A 26,064-nucleotide genomic window follows, 5' to 3' on the forward strand; every position below is an offset into this window, starting at 1 on the left:
GAGCAGCAAGGGACAACAGAGGAAAGAATCCTGGATTGAATTCCAGAAGACCTGGGGCAGTGCTCTTGGCTTGTGCCTGTATGATCCTGGGCAAGTTACTTAACTCCCTGAGGGACAGCGTCCCCATCTGGGCATGAACAATAAGAACTGCTGTTAAGGTTGTTGAGAGAATAAAATGAGCTGTCTTGTTGGGGGTGGGTGTGTGTGTGTGTGTGTTTGCTGGGGGTCTTGGCAGGACCAGGAGTAAGGATGCAGCCATGTATCCCAGGGGCAGTTAATGGGCACTGCCTGGTGGAACCAGGCTCCTGTGAGCTGATGAAAGACACTTCCAAGAATGCACTAGGGTAATGGCCAGGTTGATGACTAGGAAGCTGGGCTCAGTGATTTAGGACCAGCCCCCCCCACCCCCCCACCCCCCGCCCCATTCTCCTCCTGCCAGCCCAGGCCCTGCCCCACTCCAGAGAATCCCAGAGGGGAGGTGGGGGGGGGGAATTAACAAAGAGGCTAATTTTTCCTGCCCCCCAGAAAGGCGAATTTGGAGAGTTTGAGCCTGCATTGAGACCAGAACCCACTTCTCCAGGCATCCCTAGAAAGAGTTGCCGTTAGGATCCCTCTCAGAGATAAGTTCCCTTTCGGAGACAGCACTCCCTGCTGCGCAGGGGTGGAGCTGAGCTCCAGCTGTCCGGGCGCACACAGCTGGAGGGTCACGTGGCACCGGCCCTGGTCCCCCTTCCTGCCAACGCTGCATTTGATCCTGCGCTGAGCCCTGGAGTTCCTGGCGTCCGGGGCCGGGCCGCTCCAGGGACTGAGTATCGGGATCCCTAGGACCGAGGTGGTGGGTAGAGAGAGGTAGACAAGGTATTCAGCCTTAGCGCTGGGAAGGCGGGCGGGGAGTGGGGCTGAGGCTCGGTATCTCCCTGCCAGGGCCTTGGAGCACAGTTCTGGGCCGAAGCTGAGGGGGTGGGAGTGGGCAACCTGAAAGACTTCTTGCCCTTTCAGGGTACCCATCTCGATGCGGGGGAGAGATGCCAGAGCCCTGAGTAGGGGACGGGAGGGTAAAGAACCACCGGTAGTTGGATACCCCTAGCGGGTGGTCTCTGCCCCTTACCTTCGTGGAGGACGGGGCCCAGAGGCCTGACAGAGTCTTTCCGCAGGGGGCGCGGGCGCCAGCTACGCAAACATGAGGCGGAGGCTGCGCCTACGAGGGGACGCCTCGATCACGCTGCTCCTGGGCGCCGCCCTCGGCCTCCTGCTCTATGCGCAGCGAGATGGCACAGCCCCTACAACAAGCGCACCTCGAGCTCAAGGCTGGGCAGCACCGGGGCCCACCCCTCGGCTCCGTGTATTCCCGGTACCAGACTCGGGTGCAGCCCTGCGGGCCTATGAAGAGGATACGCCAGAGCCGCTCATGCCCACGCCCACAGGACCCTTTGACTTTGGTCGATACCTGCGTGCCAAGGACCAGCGACACTTCCCCCTGATCATTAACCAGCCGCACAAGTGCCGAGGCGATGGTGCACCTGGTGCAGGACCGGACCTGCTCATTGCCGTCAAGTCAGTGGCGGCTGACTTCGAGCGGCGCCAAGCTGTGCGCCAGACCTGGGGTGCTGAGGGGCGTGTGCAGGGGGCGCTCGTGCGCCGGGTGTTCTTGCTGGGCGTGCCCAGGGGCGCAGGGTTAGACGGGGCAGAAGCGAAGGGGGCAGGCACGCAAACGCACTGGCACGCCCTACTCCGTGCTGAGAGTCGCGCCTACGCGGACATTCTGCTCTGGGCCTTCGAAGACACTTTCTTCAACCTAACGCTCAAGGAGATCCACTTTCTGGCCTGGGCCTCAGACTACTGCCCCAACGTGCGCTTCGTTTTTAAGGGCGATGCCGATGTGTTTGTGCACGTGGAAAACCTGCTGGAGTTTCTGGCGGCGCGGGACCCGGCGCAGGATCTGCTTGCGGGTGATGTGATTGTACAGGCTCGGCCAATCCGGGTACGAGCCAGCAAGTACTACATCCCCGAGGCTGTGTATGGCCTGCCCGCCTACCCTGCCTACGCTGGTGGAGGTGGCTTTGTGTTTTCTGGGGCCACACTGCGCCGCCTGGCCGGCGCCTGTGCACAGGTTGAGCTCTTCCCCATAGACGACGTCTTCCTGGGCATGTGTCTGCAGCGCTTGCGGCTCACGCCTGAGCCTCACCCCGCTTTCCGCACCTTTGGCATACCCCAGCCTTCAGCCGCGCCTCACCTGCGCACCTTCGATCCCTGCTTTTACCGTGAGCTGGTTGTAGTGCATGGACTATCGGCCACTGACATCTGGTTAATGTGGAACTTATTGCACGGCCCGCATGGGCCCGCCTGCGGACATCCATGGCCTGCTGCCACTGGCTCTTTCCAGTGGAGTCCCTAGTAACCCGTCACAGTCCCATGCTCCCTTCATTTAGACCCATGATGTAGTGGGAGTTTGAAAGAGGGTTTCCTAGGTGGATTACTGCATTGTTTGTGGCTCTCCTGCGAAAAGGGGCAGAAAAGTTCAGGAACCAGCACCAGAGTGTCGGGTGGTATGTGCTTCCTCAGGGTCCCAGGGGATGAAGGTTGAGCTTGGCTCCTGTCTCCCTACTGGGAGCTGATCTAATGGCAACTCTTGGAAATAGCCAGGGCTGAGGTGAACACCAGGCTTTCTCAAGCAGGGGGATATGTGCAGTCCTCCTAGTACCAAGTAGGTGGGGGAAAGGAGTGGCAGGGGCTCATGGAACCTGACCACACTCCCCGGTTGGCAATCCTGAGGATGATGCAGGACCTCGTCATGGCTAGACCCCACAGGGAAGTATGGGGGGACCTGGCTTCAATCTTCATGGGACTAGCAGGCATTCTGTTAAAACTCAGTCTGAAAGTTGGCATTTTGCTTCCTACCTATCCCTCCAAATTGGATTTTCAGCCTTGTCAAGATCTTTAGATCTCCTTATGAGGAGTAACCCTGTCCTGGGCCCTGGTTTGGCTGTGACACCAGGGATGGAGGCATACAGGGATGACCAACCGCATGGTCCTACCTAATTTCTTTCCCTACCTCCAACTACCCTGGGCACGAGAATCTCTGCCCACACAACTATGACAATTTACTACTGGAGGCTGTACTGCCCCCTCAGAGGAGCCAAGGAACCTCTTCTCCTAAGATGACTCCACTATACATTTTCCTGTGTTCTTTAAAACAATCAACATCCCCACACTTATTTTAGTACAAACGTCCCAGCAACAGCACATGGTGAGCTGTTGCTAAGGGCATAGGTCTTTATTGGAGAAGAGGTGTGGGCAGGACACGAGGAAGGTTCCCCCACTTCAGGAGGATGAGATCAGTCCTGGCTGCCCCAATAGTGGGATGTGCAGGGAAGGGGTTGGGGGTGTCTCTGGCCAGGCCACAGTCCAAATGGGAAGACACCAGTCAGTCACAAAGTCATGAAAGCGCCACACAACCCTGGCTGTAGGCCCAGGAATCACACAGAAGCCTGGGGCAGGTCCCCTGCACATTCATCGTTAAACTATACAGGATGAGGCTGTACATGAGTTAATTACAAAAGAGTCATATTTACAAAAATCTGTACACACATTTGAAAAACTCACAAAATTGTCATCTATGTATCACAAGTTGCTAGACCAAAATATTAAAAATGGGATAAAATTATACATTTCTCTTCTCAATCTTTTCAAAAGGTTAATATTTTTAAAGCACATATGCTACTTTCCTTAGCAAGACCCATGAAGAGACTGAGCAGCCCAGCTCTCCTTGAGTCCCCAGAGGCCTTGAGCCATGAATGGGCCCAGCCAAGGGACACTGCCCATGGTTGGGACAGGGGAGCCAGCCCACAGTGCAGAACAGAATGCTGAAACACAACAAAAAGAGGAAGATGTCTTTGGCTAAAACTTTGGCATTAAATAAAAGAGGCAAACGGGATGGAAACATGCAGCCCTGCCAGCCAGATTGGGGCAGAGCGGGACACAGGCAACCTTGAAAGCTGGCTCCAGGAAGGGCGGGAACGAGGCCTGGGCATGTACCTGGATGGTCGAAAGCTGTGTTTCAACCAGTTGGGTGTGCCTGCTGGACCTGGCAGGGAGCGCGTGCAAGAAAGGAACAAGGAAGGGCAGGTGGGCCACCTTGGCCACAGCCAGCTCATCAAGTAACTAAAGTGGATGTAGTGCAAAAGTTGCAACCAAGTACTATGGACATGCTACCTGCTTGCCTTAAGGATCATGTGGCAATGTTGGGCCAAAGGCAGGACCTTGTCCTCATCCTGGGTGCCTGTGTTCTCAGCCACAGAGAGTCCCAAGTTTTCCAACATGTGTGCGACAGGGGAGACAGATCCCTGCCTCCTTACGTGTTAGTCGAAAGCTCCTGGGTCCAGGTATCAAGGCTCAGAGTTTGTGCTTCTCTTTGCAGTCTGTGTCCCCTGTTGGCACCAGCAGGCTGAGGACGGACAGAAGAATATCTGGGTCTCTCACCCCATGGCAGAGAGACCCAGCCTGAGCCCCATCTCAGAACATCACAACAGCCCTTCAACACTGGCAAGGTGTCCAAGAAAACCCACAGGTGGCACATGAAGGCCCGCTGAGGAGGATGCGATGCACAGTTCCACGGGGGAGAGGGGCATGGGTGGTGATGTCCCTAGGGGAGCTCTGCTGTTTTCAGATGGGCACCAGGCCTGGGGGGGCCATACAGGGTCACCGAGGCAATGTGGTTATTCTGCATAACCTGGTGTGAGAAGAGGACAGCAAGTCAAGGGGGCAGAGCAGAGCAAGCAATCAGACCCACAAAAACCAGCAGTGGGATCAGCACTGGGGCTGTGACTGCAGAGAAGGGTCCCAAAGATCCTGAACATGGGCACGCAGGTTGTGTGTACAACAACTGCACACAGGGCTAGGCCAATCGCTCAACATCCCTTATCTCATGCTAGGGATCATCTCTGCCCCAGTGTCTGCCTGTGCCTCATGGGATACATAAACACACTGCACCACACCCATTTGTCCAGTTCTTCTGAACTCTTTAGGGATCTGATAAAGGTTGTTTTCCAGAAGGGGAAACTGGCGGCCCATTTTTCTCCCAAGCCAACGGGGCCTCTATAGCAACTTGCCCAGAGCACATTCATTCACATGGCATTCCAAGTCCCCCCAAACCCCTGACATGAGCCCCTCGTACCCTGTGGTTCCCTTTCTTGCTCTACTGTTTTTAGATATAAGCATGGGATCCCCATTACCTATCTTAATGAATACAGACGACTGCTTTAGGTTCCATGACTCTTAATTTCCCCAACATAATTTCTGAACCCTCACTGTTAAATCGGGTAGTTCTCAGCAGTGACTCAGACAGTTATTGAAGAATGATTACCTGCCCAGTAGGGCCATTAGGTCCTCCCTGATCTCTCTCAGTGACCTGTCTGTCCCTGCCATGAACACCAGCCCCTCAGTCCCCAGGGCTTACCTCAAAGATCATCCGCTGAAGACCAAAGCAGAATGTGGAGCCAAATGGGTTGGTGTTGTTTGGGGAGGAGGACCTGAGGCCAGGGAAGCCAGAATTAGAGGGGCAGACAGAGGCCAAGGCCAGGCCAGGAAACTAGGCCCTTTTGGGATGGAAGCTATTGGGGAACAATATTTAAGTTTCACACAGGCCCTTGAAGTCCTAGAGACAGCAACAGACCTCACTCAGCTCTGAGTCCTACACAGCCCAACAGGGCAAAGAAAAGTTACTATGCAATTAGACTGGGGTGGTGACAAATCATGAGGGAGAGAGCTGCAGGCAGCATGGCAACCAGGTATTGGGTATTGGGCTGTGAGCAGGTAGCAGCTTTGATGGGGGAAAAAACACCTGACAGTCAGCCTCCCTTTTTGAATAACTAGGGGTGAAAAGGCCCTCATACCTGGAGATTGGTGGGAAGCTACCTCCAGTAGGCAATCTCTCTAGTACAGGTAAACACACAGAATATCAGGCTTAGTACTAATGCACAGGGTGGGAGCAGGAAGTATATGTATGTCTATCACTTCTAAGCAATATCCACTGCTGAGCTTCTGATGGGGTGGTCTGAGCCAGCAAAATCCCACACTCACCTGTGCAGGACAACAGGCTTCTCCACAGGGTGACCCAGGAGTTCTTGGATGTTGTCCCACTGCAAAAGGGATGTAGGGGTTAGCAGGGCCTGTCCATACCTACGACCAATGGCTGGACCAGAGGACATGGGCCCCAGGCTGCTGGCAGGCTCATGCCCACCTCATTTTCAGGCTGTATCAGGTGAGAAAAAAGGAGCTCACCTTGCTATAGGTTGTGCATGTTTCTGTCTGACCATCTGCATTTTCTGAAAAGAAAACAAACAGAGCGGTTGCTAGCTGGCTCAGCACTAGGCAGAATCCAAACCTGGCCACCCTTTGTACTGGGGTTGGAATATGGAGGGAGGAAAGACTGTTTTAGAGTTTTTAAAATGGAAGAGAGTGGAGGGTTGAACAGGGAGGTCAGTCAGGTGTGAATTACAACCACCACCAGTGGATAAGAGTCTGGGCTGGGAGCACCTGGAAGATCATCTGTAGATATGAAACTCTCTCTTCAAGGGACAAGCAATCCATGGTCACAGCCTCGAGGAGACTACTGATGAACAATGCAGCCTCCCACAACAAAGAGCTCAGCCCAGGGAAGCTGAGGCTATGCGCAGGAGCAAGTGGGCAACACTACACAAACCCACCCACTACCATCTTCTCTACTTGGATCAGTTGTCCCTTTTCATCATGAGTGACTGACCTCAAAAGCCTTTTCTTACCCTGAGGGCAGGACACTCACTACTCACCTTTCTTTATGGCTAGTGGGATCTTGAACTCACAACGATGATAACTAAGAAAGAGAAGGCAAACCGGTAAAGGCTGGCCCCCCATGGAGACCTAAGCACCCCCACATCTCAACCTTGTACCCCAGGAGAAACAGAATCAAGCACACCTGTCCACCAAACTCTCTGAATCTATTTCCATATTTGTAAAATGAGTACAGATGGACAGATGGAAGGTATTAGACATTACACCAGGAACAGAGCAGATACTTATTAAATGTTCACTTCCCATGAAACAGCAAGAATTCAGGTATAGATAAAGTAGTGAACTTTAAAGCCATAGCTCTCTTTCCTGGGGATTTTTTTGCCCAAAGCTTATTTCTCAGAGGGGCAGGTATAGGTGTACTCACATGTTAAAATTATAATGCCCAGGGTAATTGGTGTGAAGGACAAACTTCTTCACTTTGTGAGTATTCGCATCAAAGAGGATATCCTGGGATAGAAAACAAGAATGCTCAAGTAGGGAAAATTACTGAGGCAGCACAGAGGTCTTTCCAAGGGCATGTCCGACTCAGAGACACCCATTCCACAATGGGGACGCCTGCAGGCAAAAGCTTTCTCCCAAGCAACAATCAAGAGGACAATGAGGTCAAGCCAACTGCACATCTACAGTGAAGGGGGGCACCCAACTGTCTATAAGCCTTCCCATTCCAAACCTAATGCCAGCAGTCCCAGCAGGCACAGGTGGCTACTACTCCCATTACTTGGGAACTCAAACACATCAGATATTTCTGGACAAGCACCTGATAAAAATCTGAACTGGACACAGATTTTGACTTAAAGGTTACCAAGAAAATTCAGGGGCCATCTAACTCAAGGGCCTCAAGGCACCTGGTTAATCTGAATGCCATGACCTGCCAGACCCTCTGCCTTCCACTCAATGGGAGTCAGCAACCCTTGCAACTGAAGTTCCAGCCTCCCGCCAGGATTCATACCTTGATTTGATGCTGCCTATTGAACACTTCCTCTTATCCCTCACACCCTTTCCAGCTGCTCAGGCCTGTGACCCCCCAAGATTACCTTTGACTCCACCCCTCCATCAATTGCTACACTGAGTCCTATTAGGGCCAATCCATTTACTCCATCTTTCCTGCCACCTATCATCACTGCCTCTAGAACTCATGAAGTTTACTTATAACAGTAACATTTCCTCCTGGCACCGTCCTACCCCCAAGAGTTTATGGTCCCACCACTATTTCCTGTCTACTCCTATTTGGTGTTTCCCAAAGAGGCAGACTCAGTCTCCCTGCTTCCTCTCTGGAATCTATCCGTTTTTTGCATCCTCAGGATCTCAGGCCCTAGAAAGTTCAGAGGTGAAGATCCAGGTCCAGGCTAGCCCTGCTCTCTGAGACGTATCCTGCTGGTGCAGCGTTTCCACAATCTTTTCTGACATATAAAATTCATGTAACAGCTAGACTGTCAGCACTGATGGTGGCATCAGCTCCATTCCGCACCTTAGCTCCAGAGCACAGGGCTACAATAATGTCTCTGGGGTGATCCCCTACATACACAAGCACACTCCCACTGTTTTTGAGCCTTTTTAATCTCTCAGTTTTATGACTCCAGGTTGTATGGTCCACAAAAGGGCAGTTCCCAAAACATCTTAACCTAAAAGATTCCCACAGCCTCCACCTGCGGAGCATGTTTCTATCAGAAAAGACATACCAGGGAATCTGGTGTCTCAGCAAGCCCGGTGGCAGGAAAGGTCTGCCATACAAGACAACACTGGGTACAGCTAGCTGGGCACAGTTATAGCTGCATGTGTACCCATATCTGTGCCCAGGTACATTGCCCACCCACACAGAAATTAAGCACTGCTCTAAGGAATCATAACTTACCACTCCGAGAGTGAAATAGTTAAAAAAGTAGTCATTGCACTTGGAAGGAACTTGCTTATGTGGGGAAGGAGAATGAATTTTCATCTGTTGGGGGAAAAATAATGAATTAAAAAAATCCAACCCCTTAACACAGCTCTTGGATTGAATGAAAGTCTACAAACTGTATTTTTTTCTAATACATTAAGCTGTTGGGTAGGCAATAGTGTGGGAATACCAGCTGTTGGTGCTAACCAACCCAGCCAGCTGTGGTTGACTACAGACTGGTATCCAAGGAAAGGCAGGACAATCTGACCAACAAGAGTCAGAAAAGAGCTTTCAATTTACTTCTCCATCTGCCTCAACAGAAAAAGTTCTATGAGAAAATAGCAAACAGTTTACATTTACTCAATATGAAGTCAATGACTTAAAAATTTTAAGGGACTTGCCTATTCACTTTACAAAGACATTTCCCTTACCTTGTCTTCTGACTTATAGAAGATCTTGTGTGGAGAACCAAGCATGCTAAGAACATCTTGACAAGAATCGCCAAAATACACTGAACGTTCAAGTACCCGCATCTTGGCATCTGCCAACAGGCCGGGTCCACAACCTGCAGAGAACAAGGGAGAGGCAGTCAGGTTCCTGGTCAGAGCTCAAGGCTCTGCAGCCCAGGGCCCGGGGGACCCCGCAAGGCCACTGACTGCACGCTGCATGAGGGGCAAGACTGCATGCAAGCAGAAAATACCAGGTCACCAGGGCCTGAGATGCTAGATCACTATCGCCTCAAGATAATGCCAGACTCACTCAATTCCACAAAAATGACACGAAGTTCTGGAAACATCACTCATTCACCAAATATTTACTACTGATCATCACTCACTCAACCAAATATTTACTATTGATCATCTTAAGGATACTTCACTAGATATCTAGGAAACAATGGTGAGCTAAAACAGATACAATCTCTAACCACATGGAAGTTTATGGCATGATGAAGATCCCACTCAAATCATCACACCACTAAGGTACAATAAACAGCAGCATAGGTGTTATAGAAGTATATAATAAAATACTATTATTTCTTGCCACTCTGCAGATCCTGACAAGATAAAGGGTGATATTAGGAGGTACTTATCAATGGCAACACCCAACAAGAGCTCGGACCTAAGTATCACTCTATTAAAGAGCCAAGAGTGAAATTCTTATTAATTTACTCCCTAAATTCCACAAACATCTGACAGGCACACCAATACTTCAAGAGACTATTAGCCAAGAAAGTGGGAAAATTTTTAAAAATCTGATTTGTCCAAAGTTTCTTCTCTGAGAAGAATGTTTAAACCCTGACTTGTCTAATACAATTCAGAAATGGCTCCAATTAAAACACACACAGAGGTAGCTGTGAAGTAGCAACAGACACACCACTAGTAAAATTTCCCCCATTTTGTGGCTGGAAAGACAAAGTGTTTTGCACCCCCAACTCCCTCAAAAAGGGAAAAAAGAAGCCAAGAATGCAAGGAGGACTACAGTTCCTGGTACTGTAATAAACACCCACATCACCTTACTCTGCACAGGGCTTTGGAGTTAACAAAGCTCTTTCATGGATAACAATCCATTTGTTACACACATAAGACTTCTAGGATCCAAAATATAAAATAACTAGGTGCTGAGTTCTCCATTTAATCCAAGTCTTTATTCACAGCACATATACACTGAATGGCAAATAGAGCCATGTTTAAATTAATTAGGTCTTGAGGAGACCTCCTGCCAGCCTACTCTGAGAACTGGGCTTAAAGGGTGGGGAAGAGACAATACATCAGCCCACAACCTATATCTCCAAGAAATAGCTGAGGAACCAACACAAAGCTACATAACCTGACAGAAAGCTTATTTACATGCTGAGGGGAATAGTGCTAATCTTGTTTATTAAAATATATTAATGATAGGACTATCTTTGTCCCTTCACAAATTTAAATGAAAGTGTTAACCATAAACATCTGCATCATTTGTCTTCTACCAACTCTCTCTAAGCACATGGGATTTTAGACTGTCTCAACATGGACATAAGAGGGAATCCACCAAAGCCAGTAACTGACCTGCAGCAAGTAGGCGAAGTCGTAAACCTGAGGGTCCTGTTCCATCTCGAAGAACATCTACACTCTCAGCATACACATTGCCCAGGAAACAGCTCAGGGGCATCACGGGAGCCCTGGGGACAGGCACAGAATGAGCACATGTTTGGCCTTACCTCCCAGGCCTTAGCATGAAGCTTGTGGCTCCCCGAAACATACTTGGTATCCTGGAGGCTGTTTCCACTGTAGATGTACATTCGTTTCACAGTTGCTCCGTGGGGTATCTGGAGAGAAGCTAGACCATGGGCAAAATTGGGCTGCAAATGCAGAACAAAGGTTTATTAAGGGCACACTGCAGGCCATGTGACTCAGGTTCTGGCATGTCCCCAACATTTAGACGGTCTTCATGAACCAGCCAGGTCAAAGCACACAGTTAAATCTGGCTCTAGGTCAATAAACTCACGCCAACCACGCAAGTTCATCTATAATTTTACTTTATTTTTTCTCTTCTTTCTTTCATCAGGGAGAAAAATGCAAGAATGCCCCGTTTAATAACATGTAAGCCTTATGAAAAGCTATCATTTTATAACCCTAAGGATGTTGTTGCCTAAAGATGAATGAAACATTTTTCTAAAAACAATAGGTAACCTAAAATCCAGGATAAACTCTCAAATTCTAGGTCATCAAGAAAAATGGCCTAGTCATTAGGCATTTTAAAGCAAGGTATGACTGGATTACTCTCTGAGAAGTGAGTTTAACCTCAGTTGGAAGTGCCCACTTCCTGGGAATGCTGGCTTAGGCTTTGTTCTTCCTGTCAACCCTACCCACTCGACCTCCTTGGCCCCTGAAGACCTCAGAGACAAGGCAACCAAAGAAAGGGTACCTATCTAGTCTCTCTTAATAGCATCATCTGCTGACCCATATAATGTGGGCACCAGGCAACAAATACCAGGGAAAGGGAAGGACTAACCTCATACTTGGGAGCCTCAGTCCATGAGTCTAACTGAAAAGAGAAAGACAGTCCTCTGAAGTTGAGGTGGAAGAGCTGCTCAGCAGAGTTGTACACTGTGAGAATGGGGAGAAGAAAATGGCATGCTGAATGGCATCGGAAGCTGCAAACACAAACCAGCCTGGCAGGGAGTAATGACTGGCAACACCTTCCTTGTGTCTCATTTCTGAACTGACCTGCCAGGGTAAAAACAAAGGGGAGGAGTTTCCCTTCATATCCAAGTACCAACCCCCACATACTATAGGAATCAGGCTTCAGGGGCTTGCAGCTGGGATGGTACCATGTGCCAGGTCTATCACTATGGGCTGACACAGGTGACCAGAGGAATCAGATGGACTTGGCTTACCTCCAGGATGGGTTGCACCAAAAGACTGGTCAATCTGCTCAATGGTGGGAGCTATGGCCTGAGAGTTAAAATGTACTCCACTGAAAAACAAAGACATTTTTTAATACCAGGCTTCCCAGGATGGGCTCACAGATCATTGGAGATGGTGGCTGGAAGAGTTATTCTTAAAACACAGGTGGGTGAATCCATAATTATATCAAAATAAAAGTTTAATTAAAGAACTTTTAAATAAGAGACAATTAATGAGGTCAGAACAAGTCAATTTTCCTGAGGTTTATATACAGTACTAGTCCTCTAGGGCCTCCCAAGACATTTGTGGCTACCACGTACAGTTCAGAAGGAGAAAAATCCAGTCTGAGCCCCATGACATCCAAACTTAGATTAAAGAGTGGCCTCAGGAATAGTGTTAATGTTTTCCCCAGGGTGCCTACTAGTAGCTGGCTTGAAAAAGGAATTTTCCTAAAAAGGGATGAACATCTTAAAAGAAGGGGGTGGCCAAGCAAGGCAGCATGTTTTCTTAACAGGAAGATGACTGGGTAGGTAAGTGGGGGAGGGATGGATCTCATACAAAGGAAAAACACCTTGGGGGTGGGGCTTGGGAGCAAAGAGGGGCAAATGATTTCAGATAAGCATGAACATAAGACATTTATGACTTTAAGGATAATGCTTCAAGGTTAAGAATGATTTTTTTAGAAAATTAGGATCCTATATGGAACACCTCTGTTTTAACCAGACACTGCTATGTGCTTTATTTACCAGCATTATCTCATGCAATCTTCCTAACACAGCCATTACACTATTGGTTTCATTTCTTTGATGAAAAAACAAGTTCAAAGAGGTTAAGTGACTTGCCCAAGGTCACAAAGGTTAATAAAATCATGAACACATAACTCAAGCCTAGGGCATCCAGACCTTGGAAACTTACTGGACAGAGCACTCTAGATGCTAGAACAGTGCCTTGCCATCATGAGGGACAAATATTTGTGCACCACACAGGCCGCATCCTAAAAAGCAGATTTTGGCCCCCAAATAGCAGTCCTTTCGGTAGCTTCTTCAGCAAAGGTTTCAGTGTCAGATCTGTCTGGACTGTTCCAATTCTGCTGCTAATGAAAGCATAAAGAGGTGCCAAAAGATGCTGTATAGGTGAGGACAGCTGAGACTCAAGAGACAGTCACGTCACCTGAGCAGACGTCTTGCTTTGTTGTGAGGATTAAATAAGGTGACATATACGTAAAGTTTTTTACACACAGCATTTTCTAATAAGGTTTGCTTTTCTTTTTGTGGAAACTGAGTAGACTTGAAGGCTGCCTGAGGAAATCATGGCACCAGGCTCTAATCCCAGGAACGCTATGGATGGCATTCCTTTACTAATGTAATGTGTATAGATAAAGCCCACTTGTACCAAGCTTGTGACATACCAGCAAGGGAGAAAACTCACCAATATTTTAACTTTACTTTAGTCAAGTCATATACTTCAATCACCTAAAAAAACAAAGTATAAGTGCTGTTATTGCTCTGTAGTTGAAGATTAATAAGAAGTCATTTATAGAATAGTGAAGAAAAAAAATTTATCACTAGCTGAAGCCCTTCTGAAGCACCGCACATTACCTTTAGCTCTTTAAATCTGGAAGAAAAACCCACACCACACACAGAGCATAACTTCTTCATCCTCCTCTTCCAGTGGATTGTTCAACAGATGTCCATGGATGCTCTGGGTCAAAGTTCTTGTACCTCATCTACTGTTAGGTCACAGAGAAGACTGCACATACCACCCCTACTGGACAGTGAACCCCTTCATAAAAACAAATTCATGCAGTTCATTAAGGCTGTTAACCTTGACCGAGCCCCCTTCCTTCTAGTCAACACTCTGCTGTATTATAAAGACCCAAATCAAGTCGACTTCAAAAATAGCTTCAAAATACTGTGGTTTACAAAGCAAAAAGATGGAGGGAGAGGTCTATCCTGCTAGAAAATGTCACAATACATTAGGTTAGAACAACTGTGACAGTATTTAGTATAGCCTTAAGGAAGGGCATCTGGTTGAACCTGGAGAACCTCAGGACACTGGTAGAGTTTCAGTGGGTTTGGCCTCAAATGAAGCGCCCAGAATTCAGGGTAGAGACAAAGGAAAAGCTACTGAACACTCAACCACTAATGGTGACAAGAAATAAGCACTACAAAGTCCTTTCTGTCAATGGTGTCAAGGGCTTGCTTGGCAGCTAGCAGGATGGCTGGCTGGAACCTGGAGTACCATCCATCATCCTCAAGCTGGAAGGTCTTGGGCCTCATTTTAAAAGTACGAGCAGGGCTGGTACTATGTCTGTGATGACAATCTGGATCTGACCCTGGAAGGGGCTGTGGTGAATTGGGCATAGGAACATCTGGCTTTGTCACAGAAACTGACACGTAATAGGTAATTCATTCTTGGCCAGACCTTGTCTCTAACTTTGTTTACAGATCATAACACTGAATTTACAAGTTGGGCAGACACCTGTTAACTACAGCTATTCTGATCCTGCCTGCTACTAAAAATCACTATCTCTGCTGGGCCATTACAGCACTTGAATGAACCCTTTCCTACACTACTTCTGTATGCTCTCCACTGGTCTCACTGAGTTAAGGCCCCTGATGTCTGGCTTATTAGTTTACAAAGGGGAGGTACTCAATATGTCAGGCAAGTCAGTCTGGTATGAAGCTAGCCGAGGGCAACACGAAGCTCGAAAGCAACAGGTGCCAATAGAGGTCATGCAAGAAAGGGCAGGGGAATAGCTGTGATCCATAAGGTACCTAGTGTCCCCTTCAGAAAGCCTGGGCATGGCAGTCTATCATGTCAAACTGGTATGCCACTTCACTAAGGCCTGGACCCCATGTTAAAAGAGGACCTCAACCTTCAGCCAGAACCCTGCTCATACAGCAGAGGCAGGCACTCTGTCTTTCTCATCACTACCACTACAGCTAGCCAATGGCACCTTCAAGGGCTTCCCACCACTCACCCCGTGGGGGTGAGCCTCCAGAATATTCCTCCTATGTCACTGTCACCCAACCTGCTGCAGCTCAGACCAACACTTACAGGTGCTTCAACACTGCCTGCCCAGTGGACCAGGGTTAATGACAAGGTGGCACTTGTGGCAAGGGATCCAGAGTGCTCACCATCTGTGAGTCCTCTGTGTCACCAGGAGAATCTACGAGCAGGTTTTAGTCCATGGAGCTTGCTGGACCCCAATAACAAGCAACTGGGAGAAGTCTACAGTCCATGATTTTCTACTCTCTGGGCTGAAAAAGGATTTGATTTTGCCAGAGAGGAGGAGACATGGCAGCAGCCAAGAAAGGAAAGGAAAAGACAGGTGGCTGTAAAGGTTGTGACTTGTGAAGTCTCATTCCACAGAGTTCACTCACAGGCAGTGAGGGAATGGGAAAGCTGCAGCAGACAGCATGGGTGAGAGGTAGATTCTGAAGCCCCTGGATGGAGGGGGCGGGCAGATGGGTCAGATCAGACCTGGTGCCAAGCAAGGGCACCTGACAGATCACTTCCTCAGTTTCCAGCGGCTCAAGCAGGGCCCTAGTTCCTCCTTCTCACTAAGGTCACACAGAGGTAGACTTAAAACAAAAAAGATTTTATTTATTTATTTTTAGAGAGAGGGGATGGGAGGGTGAAAGAAAGGAAAGAAACATCATTGGTTGTCTCTCCTTGACCAGGAATCAAACCTGGACTTTTTGGTTTGTGGGATGATGCCAGATCCATTGAGCCACACCAGTCAGGGTAGGGAGGTAAAGACTTTTTGACCTTTCCCCCCAGTCTAACGTACTTCCCATTCCTCATATTTATGCATAAGGTACACACACTATTTTCTTCAGCTTTTATCACATTTCCCACAACCAACAACAGAGCTTAACCCATTCCAGTTCTCAGTGGCTAGTCTCCACACACTGGTAATAGACAGTTAAAAGCTTGATCAGGCAGACCACTCATCCTCTCTCCCTCAACTGTCTCACTGGTAAACACCACCACTCACAGGATTTTTAAGATTAAATTAAGAAATGCATGGGAAGCCCTCAGCCATGTATCAGGTGCTCGTTAAATAAATGATTTTGTCCTCACCATGCTGTGATTCTATGATGGGCTGCCTAGCCATCCCCACTTTAGTTGTCTACTTAGGTTACTACCACCTTTTCATTACTATGAAAAGCCCTGCTATAAACATCTGGCAACATTAACTTCCCCATAACCTTTTAAAGTTATGTTTCCTAAAGTGAATTTACCAAGTCAATGGCAAATGACTCTTTCTAAAGGTGTGTCAAGATTAATTTCCCCCAATTTGTGAGGAACTCAGATTGAAGGCCATCCATCCTCTACTTTTTCCCAGTGTGAAACCTCCGGTCAGTGAGGGAAGTTTCACATCAAACCCTGCTTTTGAAAACCAACATAAATGAGGAATTCTCATACACAGATTCTTTTCCCATGTTCTACCTTGTCTCCTCAGCAGCCCACTTGTGATGGGATGTCGAGAACAAGGAAGCATCCAAGTCTTTTGGAAAGGTAACTCCATACCCTAACAGGAATGACAGCTCTGGCATGTCACTGCCCAGAGCCACATTCAATCTTGTGACTCTGAGGCATGAGTCTTGTCACATGACTAATCTGTGAAACCCAGGCATTTGTAAATAGTTTATTATAAACATCCTGGACTGAAACAGGTGTTAGTAAATTGCACTTGAACACCAATTAAGACAACCCTACATACCAGCAAGTTGTTTGATTACATTTTGTTAAAGGAGTTAAAGAATCAACTCATTGCTGGTGGTGTTAAGCCACAGCATTTTAGGAAGAACAGCTCCAATTTTCACCTTCTAAGTCATATTATTTGACTCAAGAATGATGTAAAACAAGATACATAAATCTAACTAACATCTTTTGGTCCTATTCTGCAGTTAGGACCACTTTTTAAAGACTTGGGATAACCTATGCTATACACTTACCTCCTCTCGCTTTCCAATTCAATATAAAAGCCCCCTTCCCATAACATATTCCCCAAATACTCAATACTCTTTCCCCTTCACCTCTAGAGCCTGTGATACTAGAGTCCTTCCCAGAATCTTTCCAACTACCAGACCCAGTTTCTCTCTTTTTAGAGAAACAGGAATGGCTTCAGTCCCTTCCATCTTGGTGGTCTCTGCATCACAAAAGTCTACTCCCACTTAGGCATTTTGAAAACTATTTCACAGTAGCACATATTAATCAGCCTGACATGAAACTTTAGTTACCTTAAGTCTCTGATTGAAAGCATCAAACAGTAGTTTGATCCCGTCCTGAGTCAGGTTAAGGATGAGGTCATGGCTTAGAGGAGACTACGAAATAAAAAAAAAAACACAAACACACACTCTGAACACTTAATTACTTACCAGCACCAACTAAAGGCCTTACATTATAAAGGCAACACACAGAGAATATCTAAATGCAAACAGTCACTCCCTCCCCCAACTAACAAGGTTTGGAAGCCAGAGACAAACTATTGCATAAATGCACAGTGTGCTCTATTTCCAGCCTACAGCTGCTACTTTAAAATATTGGCCGAAAAAAGCCTCTCTTATCCAGGCTTTGAGTAATACTATCTTGGCGGGGGGGAAAGGGCCAAAATTATGTGAGTATAAAGACCACTTTCTTTTGAGGGTCTACGGTCCACACGTGTAACATGGGTTTACAGTTGTCAAACCTACAGAGCAGCTCATGAGGAATGCAGGCCACATGAAAAAGTCTCACAAGGATCCAAACACAGCAGGTAACACTTGATGCATGTGGGCTGCACCTATGCCTGTTGATTCCCAGGCTGTACATTCACAGAGAACACATTTTACTCTTTGAATTTTTTAGGCTATATTCCAAGATTATGTATGAGGTGACACTCACCCTTTCCTTCCCTCCCTCAACCATCCCATCTCACATGTGCTTCTTTCTGAAGGGCCCAAGTCTAAGATCTAAGGACTCATATTTCGACATTTGTCCCTTCTGAGTCCTAGGGGGAGGGGAGTAGCAGCACAGAGTAGTGGACAGAGCTGGCTGTGAGTCCAGGTGAGCTGGCGACCTTAAGTGACTCTCAATTCTCTGAGCTCTAGTTTCTTCATGGGAATGCCACCATCCCTTCCCTCCAGGGTTATTGTAAGGATAGGTAGTACATCATTAAGCACCCAGCACAGCACACTGCACTCATTCCTCATGTTGGCCCCGCCTGCCTACTTCTGATCCAATGCAATCAATTCGAGGACTCAACATCTGAAGACTTCACAGCTCTAACCAGGTTGTCCTTTCTTGAAACTGGCACACAGCTCTCAAAAGAACTTAGAGAAGTTATTTTATAGAGCTTCTCAAATCAAGGAGTGAATGATGAAGGTGTGAATGTCAGAGAAAAAGACTGTACCCCTACTGGTATGGGCCTTACTAGAAAAATTCTCTCCAAAGAATTCTGGGATTAGTTCAGACTGTGTGCTTCCCTCTACCCCACTGATCTTCCCAAGGCCATGGTGGCACCTTCATGCCTGGCAAACACCAAAAGAATGTCACACGAATGTCTAAACCACTAGGTCTTAAGCAAGATAATGAACTAATGAACCCTGACCTTATTCTCAACTCAGAACAAACAGTTCCATTTCTGACAGGGCCATTCCATAGGGGTAAGCAGGTTTTTGCATCTCAAGATCCTGTCTTGGAGGAAGAATGCTGAAAAAGGATCTGGATTTTTTTTACACTCTCCCAAGAACTGATCATTTTTTTCCCCCTAGAATTGTTATAATGCAGGACATAAAACTAAGCAATTTTAAAAAAGCAAATAAACCATCCTCGCAATCAATGTTTTATTAGTACATTGTATCTCCAGAACCAAAATACACACATACTATGTGGTGTTTAAGCAGGCCCTACCAATCACCCAGCACTATGCAGTCCTGCACATGAAACAATTCAGTTAAGCTGTCTGTTGCAAGTTAACATCTTCTACCTCTAAGAAAGATGGGACCTACTTGATATGCACATTTAATTTCCAAGGTGTGATTTGCTGGAGACAAGATATTTCTGAAATGTTTAATGGACCAAACTATTCTCTGCACTTGACAGGAAGCAAAGAGACAAATAGGAAAGGAAGGGAGGGAGAGCAGAAGAGGAAAGAACCACCGGTAGGAAGCACCATATAAGAGTTCTGAGAGACCATCTCCTCTTCATCTCATCAAAAGATGATTAAAATAAGAAAACTATATCCATTTCACAGAAGAACCAGACTAATTATTAAACCCATGTTTTCCAGCTGATTCCAGATGCTTAGAAGGTATTCAGGAAAATTAGTTTAATGCTGAAACTATTTGTACCCTAAAACTGGAATGACAGACAAAGATAGTGATATAAAAAATATAACACATTCTTAAAAATTGGTTAAGAATATTCAAAGCCTATTTCCAAATGCATCTAATCTTGGGGTACCGAAATCTGATTTAACTTAACCTGCAAGCTATCTACAAGCTCAAGAAGCAAGTCCATTTTCTTGATCTGCTTCCTGTTTTGATGGCTGCTACCTGTGATGAGTAATTCTCTCATGGTCCAACACTGAAAGTCAGATTAGGTTACAAATGATCTGAGTGCAACAAAGAGGAAAAACTACCATCCTCCACTTTCAGGTCATTTTGGCTCTGTGGCTCAAGGAGCCCATCTGCTCCTACAAATCACTTGTTTTGTGGTAGGTACAAGAATATCCAGGCACTTGCTTGAAGATGCAGAGGGGTACAGTACGAATACAATTTCTGGGTATAGGTAACAGGCTCAACTCTGACACTAAGTGAAACTGGAGAGGCTCACAGAAATCTCACCCACTTCTAATACTACATGTCAAAAATAACCTATCATATGCTTTAGGATATGAAACTAACTGGAACAAATGCAACTAAAATCTTTAAACTGGTACTTACAAGGTCTCAGAAAAGCCACTTGAGGACAGCCTGTAGCCTGTGGAGGCTCAAAACTGATCCCTAAGGTCGGTGACACACACAGCACCACAAAGGCCATATGGCAGCTTATGGTCCGTGTCATAGAAGAACCACAGGTTTCAGAAAATTCAGTGGAAGGGAGATTGAATTTTTGAGAGAGAGAATTCTATTTATAAAGGCCTATGAAAAATAGTTTCTAACTTTACTTACCTAAAAAACCAAAGTATTATTTTAAAAATTCTAATGTTCAGGAAGGTCTTCTGGAAACTGAAAATGGTACATCTAACATTATACTATAGGGGTTAATTCCTGACACAATTGACCAACCTCTAATAGAGACTGCTATAAGTTGGACCAAAAAAAAAAAAAAAAAAAAAAAGGATAAAATATGTCCATTAATTGGATGCCAATATTTTCCAATTTCCATGTATCAGATCTTTCTCACTAAAGGGGTAAGGTATACCCACTTCAAGCATGTGATGCTCTCCTAGCTAGATCCGCACTACAACAATCCTGAACACAAACCAAAGCAACCAACAAAGCAGGGAAGAATATTTTAAACTCAAAAATAGAAAGCAAGCACCCTAGAAGACGCAATAGTCCCTGAGGTTACCTCCCACCTAAAAGTCTCCGTCAAAGGGCCAGTATGTAAGTAAAACATTAAAAAAACAAAAAAACAAAACAACCAAGTTTCGTTATTATTGCTCTTCAAAACCTGGCAGCACTAGATCATCAAGACCAAAAGTTTTGGAATTAAAGAAAAAAGTGCTTGGTAACTGACTAGTGTTGAAAATTCTCCCATTCGAACATACTGATCCAACAATTCCTGCCAGTCAGACTCTCCCAGATCATCAACCTCCGGAGGTCACTGATGAGGATGCTATTTTTTCAGTAAGCAAATCAGCTACCACTCACCTGTTCACTGTAGAGAACCTGGACATTTTTGACGATGCGACAGTGCTTCTGAAGAATGGCTACCGCTTGAGCCAGAGGCATTCCTGAAATAAAGCAAGGGCATCTGCATGGGTTACCTGGGCTGTCCATTTACTGACATCTACCACTGTGCTAGGCATCAGTCCCTGCAGTAAAGCCTGGAGTGGAAAATCAAAACTCAATAAGCAGTAAGAGCTAGAACGTTAGCAACAAGCACTTTATAGCTAAATTGCAAAGGGAGTTAATACACAAAAAAATGTTTCTGAAAACAGGACTTTCAAGCTGATCCTAAGCAGTCAAAGAACTTTGAGATAGCAAAGTCAGCATAAACCAAAAAACAGAGTGAGAAAGCACTGACTGCATGACTCTAGAGACCAAGAGTCTGTTTCTCACTCTGCCATGGACTACATATATCCTAGGACTGTTCCTTCCTCCCTTCCTTTGTGGCATCTGTCTCCTCATCTCTCAAATGGGAGTCTGTAGAAACACATGGCTTGTCAGGGCTCATTAAGAGTTAAAAACCAAAAAATAAAAGAGTTAAAAAAAATCACACACCTACCAGAATCAACTTATTTTACCAAGGATTTTCACCAACTTATCTACTTATCCTTACTTACCTACTCACAAATATCTTCTAAATCTTAACACTTGATTTTTTAACTCATGGCCCATTATAAACAGATTTATATGTGCACCTATTTAAAAAATCGAAATCCCAACAGCCTCTCAAAATTTCCAGGAAATCACAGGGAACACCAAAAAGTCTGTTTTCAGAGTCCATTGTATTCCAAACAAGAAGACACATACAGAGAGAAAATTTAAAACAAAGTTCCAGACAATTCAAAAACACTATGTCATTCACTACTCTCTTCAGTCTAGCTTCTCTGTATTCTGACCTCTAACATCTACCCAGTCACTTGAGCCAGAAAACTCTGGATTCCTCCTCCTCCCCCTTATCTCCAAATCTAATAGTCTCCAAACTTTATTCCTAAACCCATGCCTATAACACACTTGACTAAAGATATCCTCTTTTCCAGTGAACCCAGAAACTCCTTGATGATGTCCCCTGCCACTACTACGAAAGAGAACTGGGAATATAGGGAACCTATTTTCTTCTTCCATCAGTACATCACGCTCTAATTACAATACCCAATTGTTTACAGTTCCCTACCTACCATCTTTCCTTCCCACTATTTTCATTTTTAACTAGATGGAGACAGTTTGGATGAGAAATCTGGCAGTAGCCTTCTTATAAGGCCTTCCTACCAGGAATCTACTTATCTTGCATTCACTTGCTCCAGGAATGGTACTGGCTCCTGTAGGTTGATAAGAAGCCTTCCCTGAATCCCCTAGATAAAATCCCTTCTCCCCTTCCATAGCACCCTATACAACCTCTACCTCATTACAATAAAATGCACTATTTCTCTAACCCTTCCTTCCCACTAGACTAAACCCTTCAGGGCAGGACTGATTGACTATTCACTTTTCATCATTTGTAAGCAAAGTCCGTAGAGGTACATGCTGCCTTCAATAAAGTGAGCTTTTAGTCTCTCTGAAACAAGGTAAACTCAAAGAATGCCATTCTCCACTGATCCTTTAAATTTATCCTCTGTGGGCATTTAACATCAATTAAACAAACAAGCAAACAAACAAAAACAAAACAAAAAAACCCCCCCAAAATTCAGAGACATACCTCCCACACCAATGCATTCTGCAAATCTCACTGAACACATTTTAAATTTGCACTGCCTTTACTCCACCACTCATCAAGCCATCAGTGGCATTCTCAGAGATTCCTCTTGTCCTAGGTTTCCTGTCCCTGTTGTTGCTGGCATTTCTCTAATCTCCCACCATCAAACAAAGGCCAGGAAAGCAGCCAAGAAGTTGGACGCAGCTCCCCATTATGATGCCAGATGATGGCAAGATCTAGATACATTTGCATTAGCAGAGATTCCAAAAAGAAACCTGGTGATAAAGCTGAGCCCATCCTCAGAAGGGTAGAGAGCAGTGGGAAGCAAGAAATCCCTGTCCAGTACTTTTTATCATCTCTACCATCCTGAGCCTCACCTGGCTGTGGTGACTTGAATTAGGCACTGCCTGGTTCTCTAGCCTGGAATGTAATTCTAAAGCAAAGATCCACTTCTCAGACCTAGCCCTACCTATCAGCTCCAACTGCAGTTTAGACGTGTGAGGGTTAGGGGGAAGATTAAGAGGAAAAAATAATTTTATTTTAAGCCTGAGGAAGTTAAATGACCACCATCTCTGAGGCAAACATGATTTTAAAATGTGGATTTTTAAGACCCACAAAGGAAACATCAAGGCTCAGGCCCCCTTTAAGGGCTTTCCACCAAAGTTCAATTCTGGACCCACTGTACAGAAATGCTCTTTTCACTGTTTTTGGTTGCTACTTAAGACAGTTTGAAAGAACGACCCAAACCTTTCTGGAAACTGGCAAAGTTAAATGAGGGAGTGAAGTTATCAAAAACAACAGTTGACAGAAGCAGCCTTGCTCTCCCATGTAGTTTTTTGGAAATCTTGGTCTCAACTGATATCCTAATCACTACTTTTGGCCAAGACTGTACCACAACTTAGTTGCAATGTCAAGCAGAGTTTGAAGCTATGGTTGTAGTTCTCAACTTGCCCTGTTAAATCCTGGTATGAGCAGAAGCTGTGGGTGAGGAGGTTCTTTCCTAACTAGAAGCCAAACAGCCAGCATGAAGAATGGGCCTGGAGGCAAAGATATCACTAGCCACCCAATCAAGCTCTGGTTGCTTCACACCAGCTAAAAGTTTACCCCGTTTCTAACCTACTCTTTCTCCATAGATATCAGTCTTCCTGATTCAAAGATAAGTTACAGCCCAGCTGTGCAGCTAACTCAGTCCAGTAGCCTAACTTAGTGTGACAAAAGTTCAGGCCTGTACAAACAAACAACACTGACACTAGCTTGCCAACCCCCTTTCCTAGTGCCCGAACATCAAAGTAAACACAAACTGGGGTTACTGAAAGCAAATATTTGTACACAGAAGGGAGTGACGCTGGGGATGAGGAAAACTGGGCCCAAAAAACAAAAAAAATTACCAAACTGCATTTTCTACAAACTAAATGTTACTTTCCCTGAACTCCTACTTCATTCTCAACTAAGGTCTGGGTTTAGGATTACGCCACACATTGACCACATTAAAAAAGAGAAGGAAACAAGTCAGAAGTTCCTTTAACATACAAAGCTCTCTTCAAATCCTCTGACCAGATCCCCAACATCTGATTATGGGACGGGAGCCTAGGTTTCCCACTCCGAAGAGACAACCCCTAGCCCAGAAATGCAGAGAGAGGCAGACTGCTGTGGCGTCGAAGTGCTTCAGTCACTTCTCAGCTATATCAACTGCAAAATGGGAATACGAATAACAATAGTATCCACCTTTAAATCCCCAGAAGGACGACTAAAGATAATTACGCACCAGACAGCAACGCTTGGCCTGGAGTGTTTGGGGCGTGTCAGTCACTGTTATTACTACCGTACCACTGCCCCGGGAGGGGCCCTGTTGAGGCCTGAGGCGAGAGCGTCAGGGCCCAGTTGAGAGACAGACTGGCAGGTCGGGCCGGTTGGAGCGCGCATCTAGTGCCTGGACCCCCAAAAGCCAAAAGGACGGAAGAGGCGAAGAGCCGCGGGCCCAGGTGAGTGAGGGATCAGAGACCAGAGGCGGCAAGGGCCGGAGGGAAGTAGGGACCGGCGAACAGGGTCTTGAGGAAGGACCCCCACACTTACCCAGCGTGAATTCCCATTGCTCGTTCCCCAGAGAGCGTTCGGGGACCACCTCCAGATCCAGCATTGGTTCGGCTCGCCGGGCCGGGGCGGCCTCCCTGCGGCAGCGCAGACGGGACCGGAGCTGAGGAGACAAAGCAGCAGCTGGCCCGTCGTTGCCGCTGTCCCTCGGAGGTCCTGTTCCCCAACTCCTCCCAGGTCACCGGAAGCACCGGCCCAAACACCACACCACACCTCAGCTCACTTCACCTCACCTCACCAGCAGCAGCCGCGGTAGTAGGGGTAGCGGCAGCGGCGGCAGCGTCTGCAGCAAAAGTGGCGTGCCGGGCCGTAAAGTGTGGCGAGGGCGGGGGCGAAGGAGGGATTTCAGTCGTAGGGGAGGAGCCTAAGGCGGAGTCGCGCATGCGCAAACTCCGGGTCAGGCTCCTTTGACAGTCCCGGCAAGGCTGAAGGAGGCCGGAGAAGTAGCCTCAGGAAGAGCTGGGATAAGGAACCCTGTACTCGGTCAATCTGCACTTCTGCGCACCGCGTCGCACACGTTTCACGCGTCTAAACAAGGATGTGTACGCCATGCAACACAATATGTGACATGGTTATACCACCCCCATCCGCTGTCTACACGCACGTCACGCACATTCAATGGGAGCAAAAGGCGAGTTCCGAAGGCGCTCCTTCTGAGGCCCAGCAGGGAGGAAGGACGCGGAGCCCCAGGGCCTGCGGGCGCACACCAATCCCGGGTTTGGGCGGAGACTGACGCCGGCGGCAGCTGCCTCTAATTGTCCTATAGTGAGGCTCCTTCCCTACCCAGCCGCTCCTGGAGCTCGGGTTGAACTCAAAGCGAGTGAGGAGTGTGCTCCATTTATAATACCCGATTCTAGATTGTGTAGGTGGTGGTCGGGCAGGAGTTGTGGGGAGAGCAATAGATGGAGGGAGAAGGAGCCAGCCTGGGCCTCCCGGCTGACCGCAAGAGATGTGCGCAATTCCTCTCCAACTCAGACTCAAGCCAGGGCTAGCTTTGCCTCCAACACTGTGTGGTCTAAACCAAACCTCTATTGCTCTTTGTGCCTCAGTTTCTCCATCTACAAGTCGAAGGAGGGGACTCTTTTTAACCTGTTCAGCCTGAGCTTTTGGCCCGTGCCAAAGCTAAAAGTCAACCAGGTCTCTACTGGACTTAGGCCTCTACGGATTCTCACAATCACTTTGAGACGAAAGCTTGTAACTCATTCATAAGCGAAAAAATGAGGCCCAGGCAGGTTAAAGAGGTCTTGTGGTCCTAGGTGGTAGAACCCAAGTTCTTTCTTTTGCATTGCCCCTCGAAGGTTT

General features: G+C 46.7%; 2 protein-coding genes across 4 annotated transcripts; one reads left to right on the forward strand and one right to left on the reverse strand.

Annotated features, from left to right (window-relative positions):
- Positions 1-1,180: 1,180 nt before the first annotated feature.
- B3GNT9 (UDP-GlcNAc:betaGal beta-1,3-N-acetylglucosaminyltransferase 9) lies at positions 1,181-2,428 on the forward strand. Its single transcript, XM_054579071.1, has one exon. It carries the CDS (start codon positions 1,181-1,183, stop codon positions 2,393-2,395), a length of 1,215 nt encoding a protein of 404 aa, XP_054435046.1. The 3' UTR covers positions 2,396-2,428.
- Positions 2,429-3,212: 784 nt separating this feature from the next.
- PHAF1 (phagosome assembly factor 1) lies at positions 3,213-25,064 on the reverse strand. Of its 3 annotated transcripts, none has more exons than XR_008529614.1 (17): positions 24,745-25,035; positions 20,964-21,046; positions 17,346-17,429; positions 13,522-13,565; positions 12,084-12,163; positions 11,699-11,793; positions 10,948-11,045; positions 10,753-10,865; positions 9,136-9,269; positions 8,681-8,764; positions 7,193-7,275; positions 6,807-6,850; positions 6,280-6,323; positions 6,079-6,137; positions 5,456-5,528; positions 4,566-4,729; positions 3,213-4,444 (listed from the first exon to the last, which is right to left on the reverse strand). XR_008529614.1 is itself a non-coding variant. In XM_054579340.1 (17 exons), exons 2-17 carry the CDS (start codon positions 24,806-24,808, stop codon positions 4,352-4,354), a joined length of 1,275 nt encoding a protein of 424 aa, XP_054435315.1. In that variant the 5' UTR covers positions 24,809-24,865; positions 24,996-25,064; the 3' UTR covers positions 3,213-4,351. The 3 variants fall into 3 exon arrangements, 2 of the variants coding, with proteins under 2 accessions (XP_054435315.1, XP_054435316.1); XM_054579340.1 differs by lacking the exon at positions 4,566-4,729 and having other exon boundaries at positions 24,745-24,865; positions 24,996-25,064; XM_054579341.1 differs by having other exon boundaries at positions 4,354-4,729.
- Positions 25,065-26,064: the final 1,000 nt, after the last annotated feature.

The sequence above is a fragment of the Pteronotus mesoamericanus genome, unplaced genomic scaffold (assembly GCF_021234165.1).
Source record: "Pteronotus mesoamericanus isolate MK-2021 breed Mesoamerican mustached bat unplaced genomic scaffold, CSHL_Meso_final contig_52, whole genome shotgun sequence".
In the NCBI taxonomy this organism is placed as follows: Eukaryota; Metazoa; Chordata; class Mammalia; order Chiroptera; family Mormoopidae; genus Pteronotus; species Pteronotus mesoamericanus.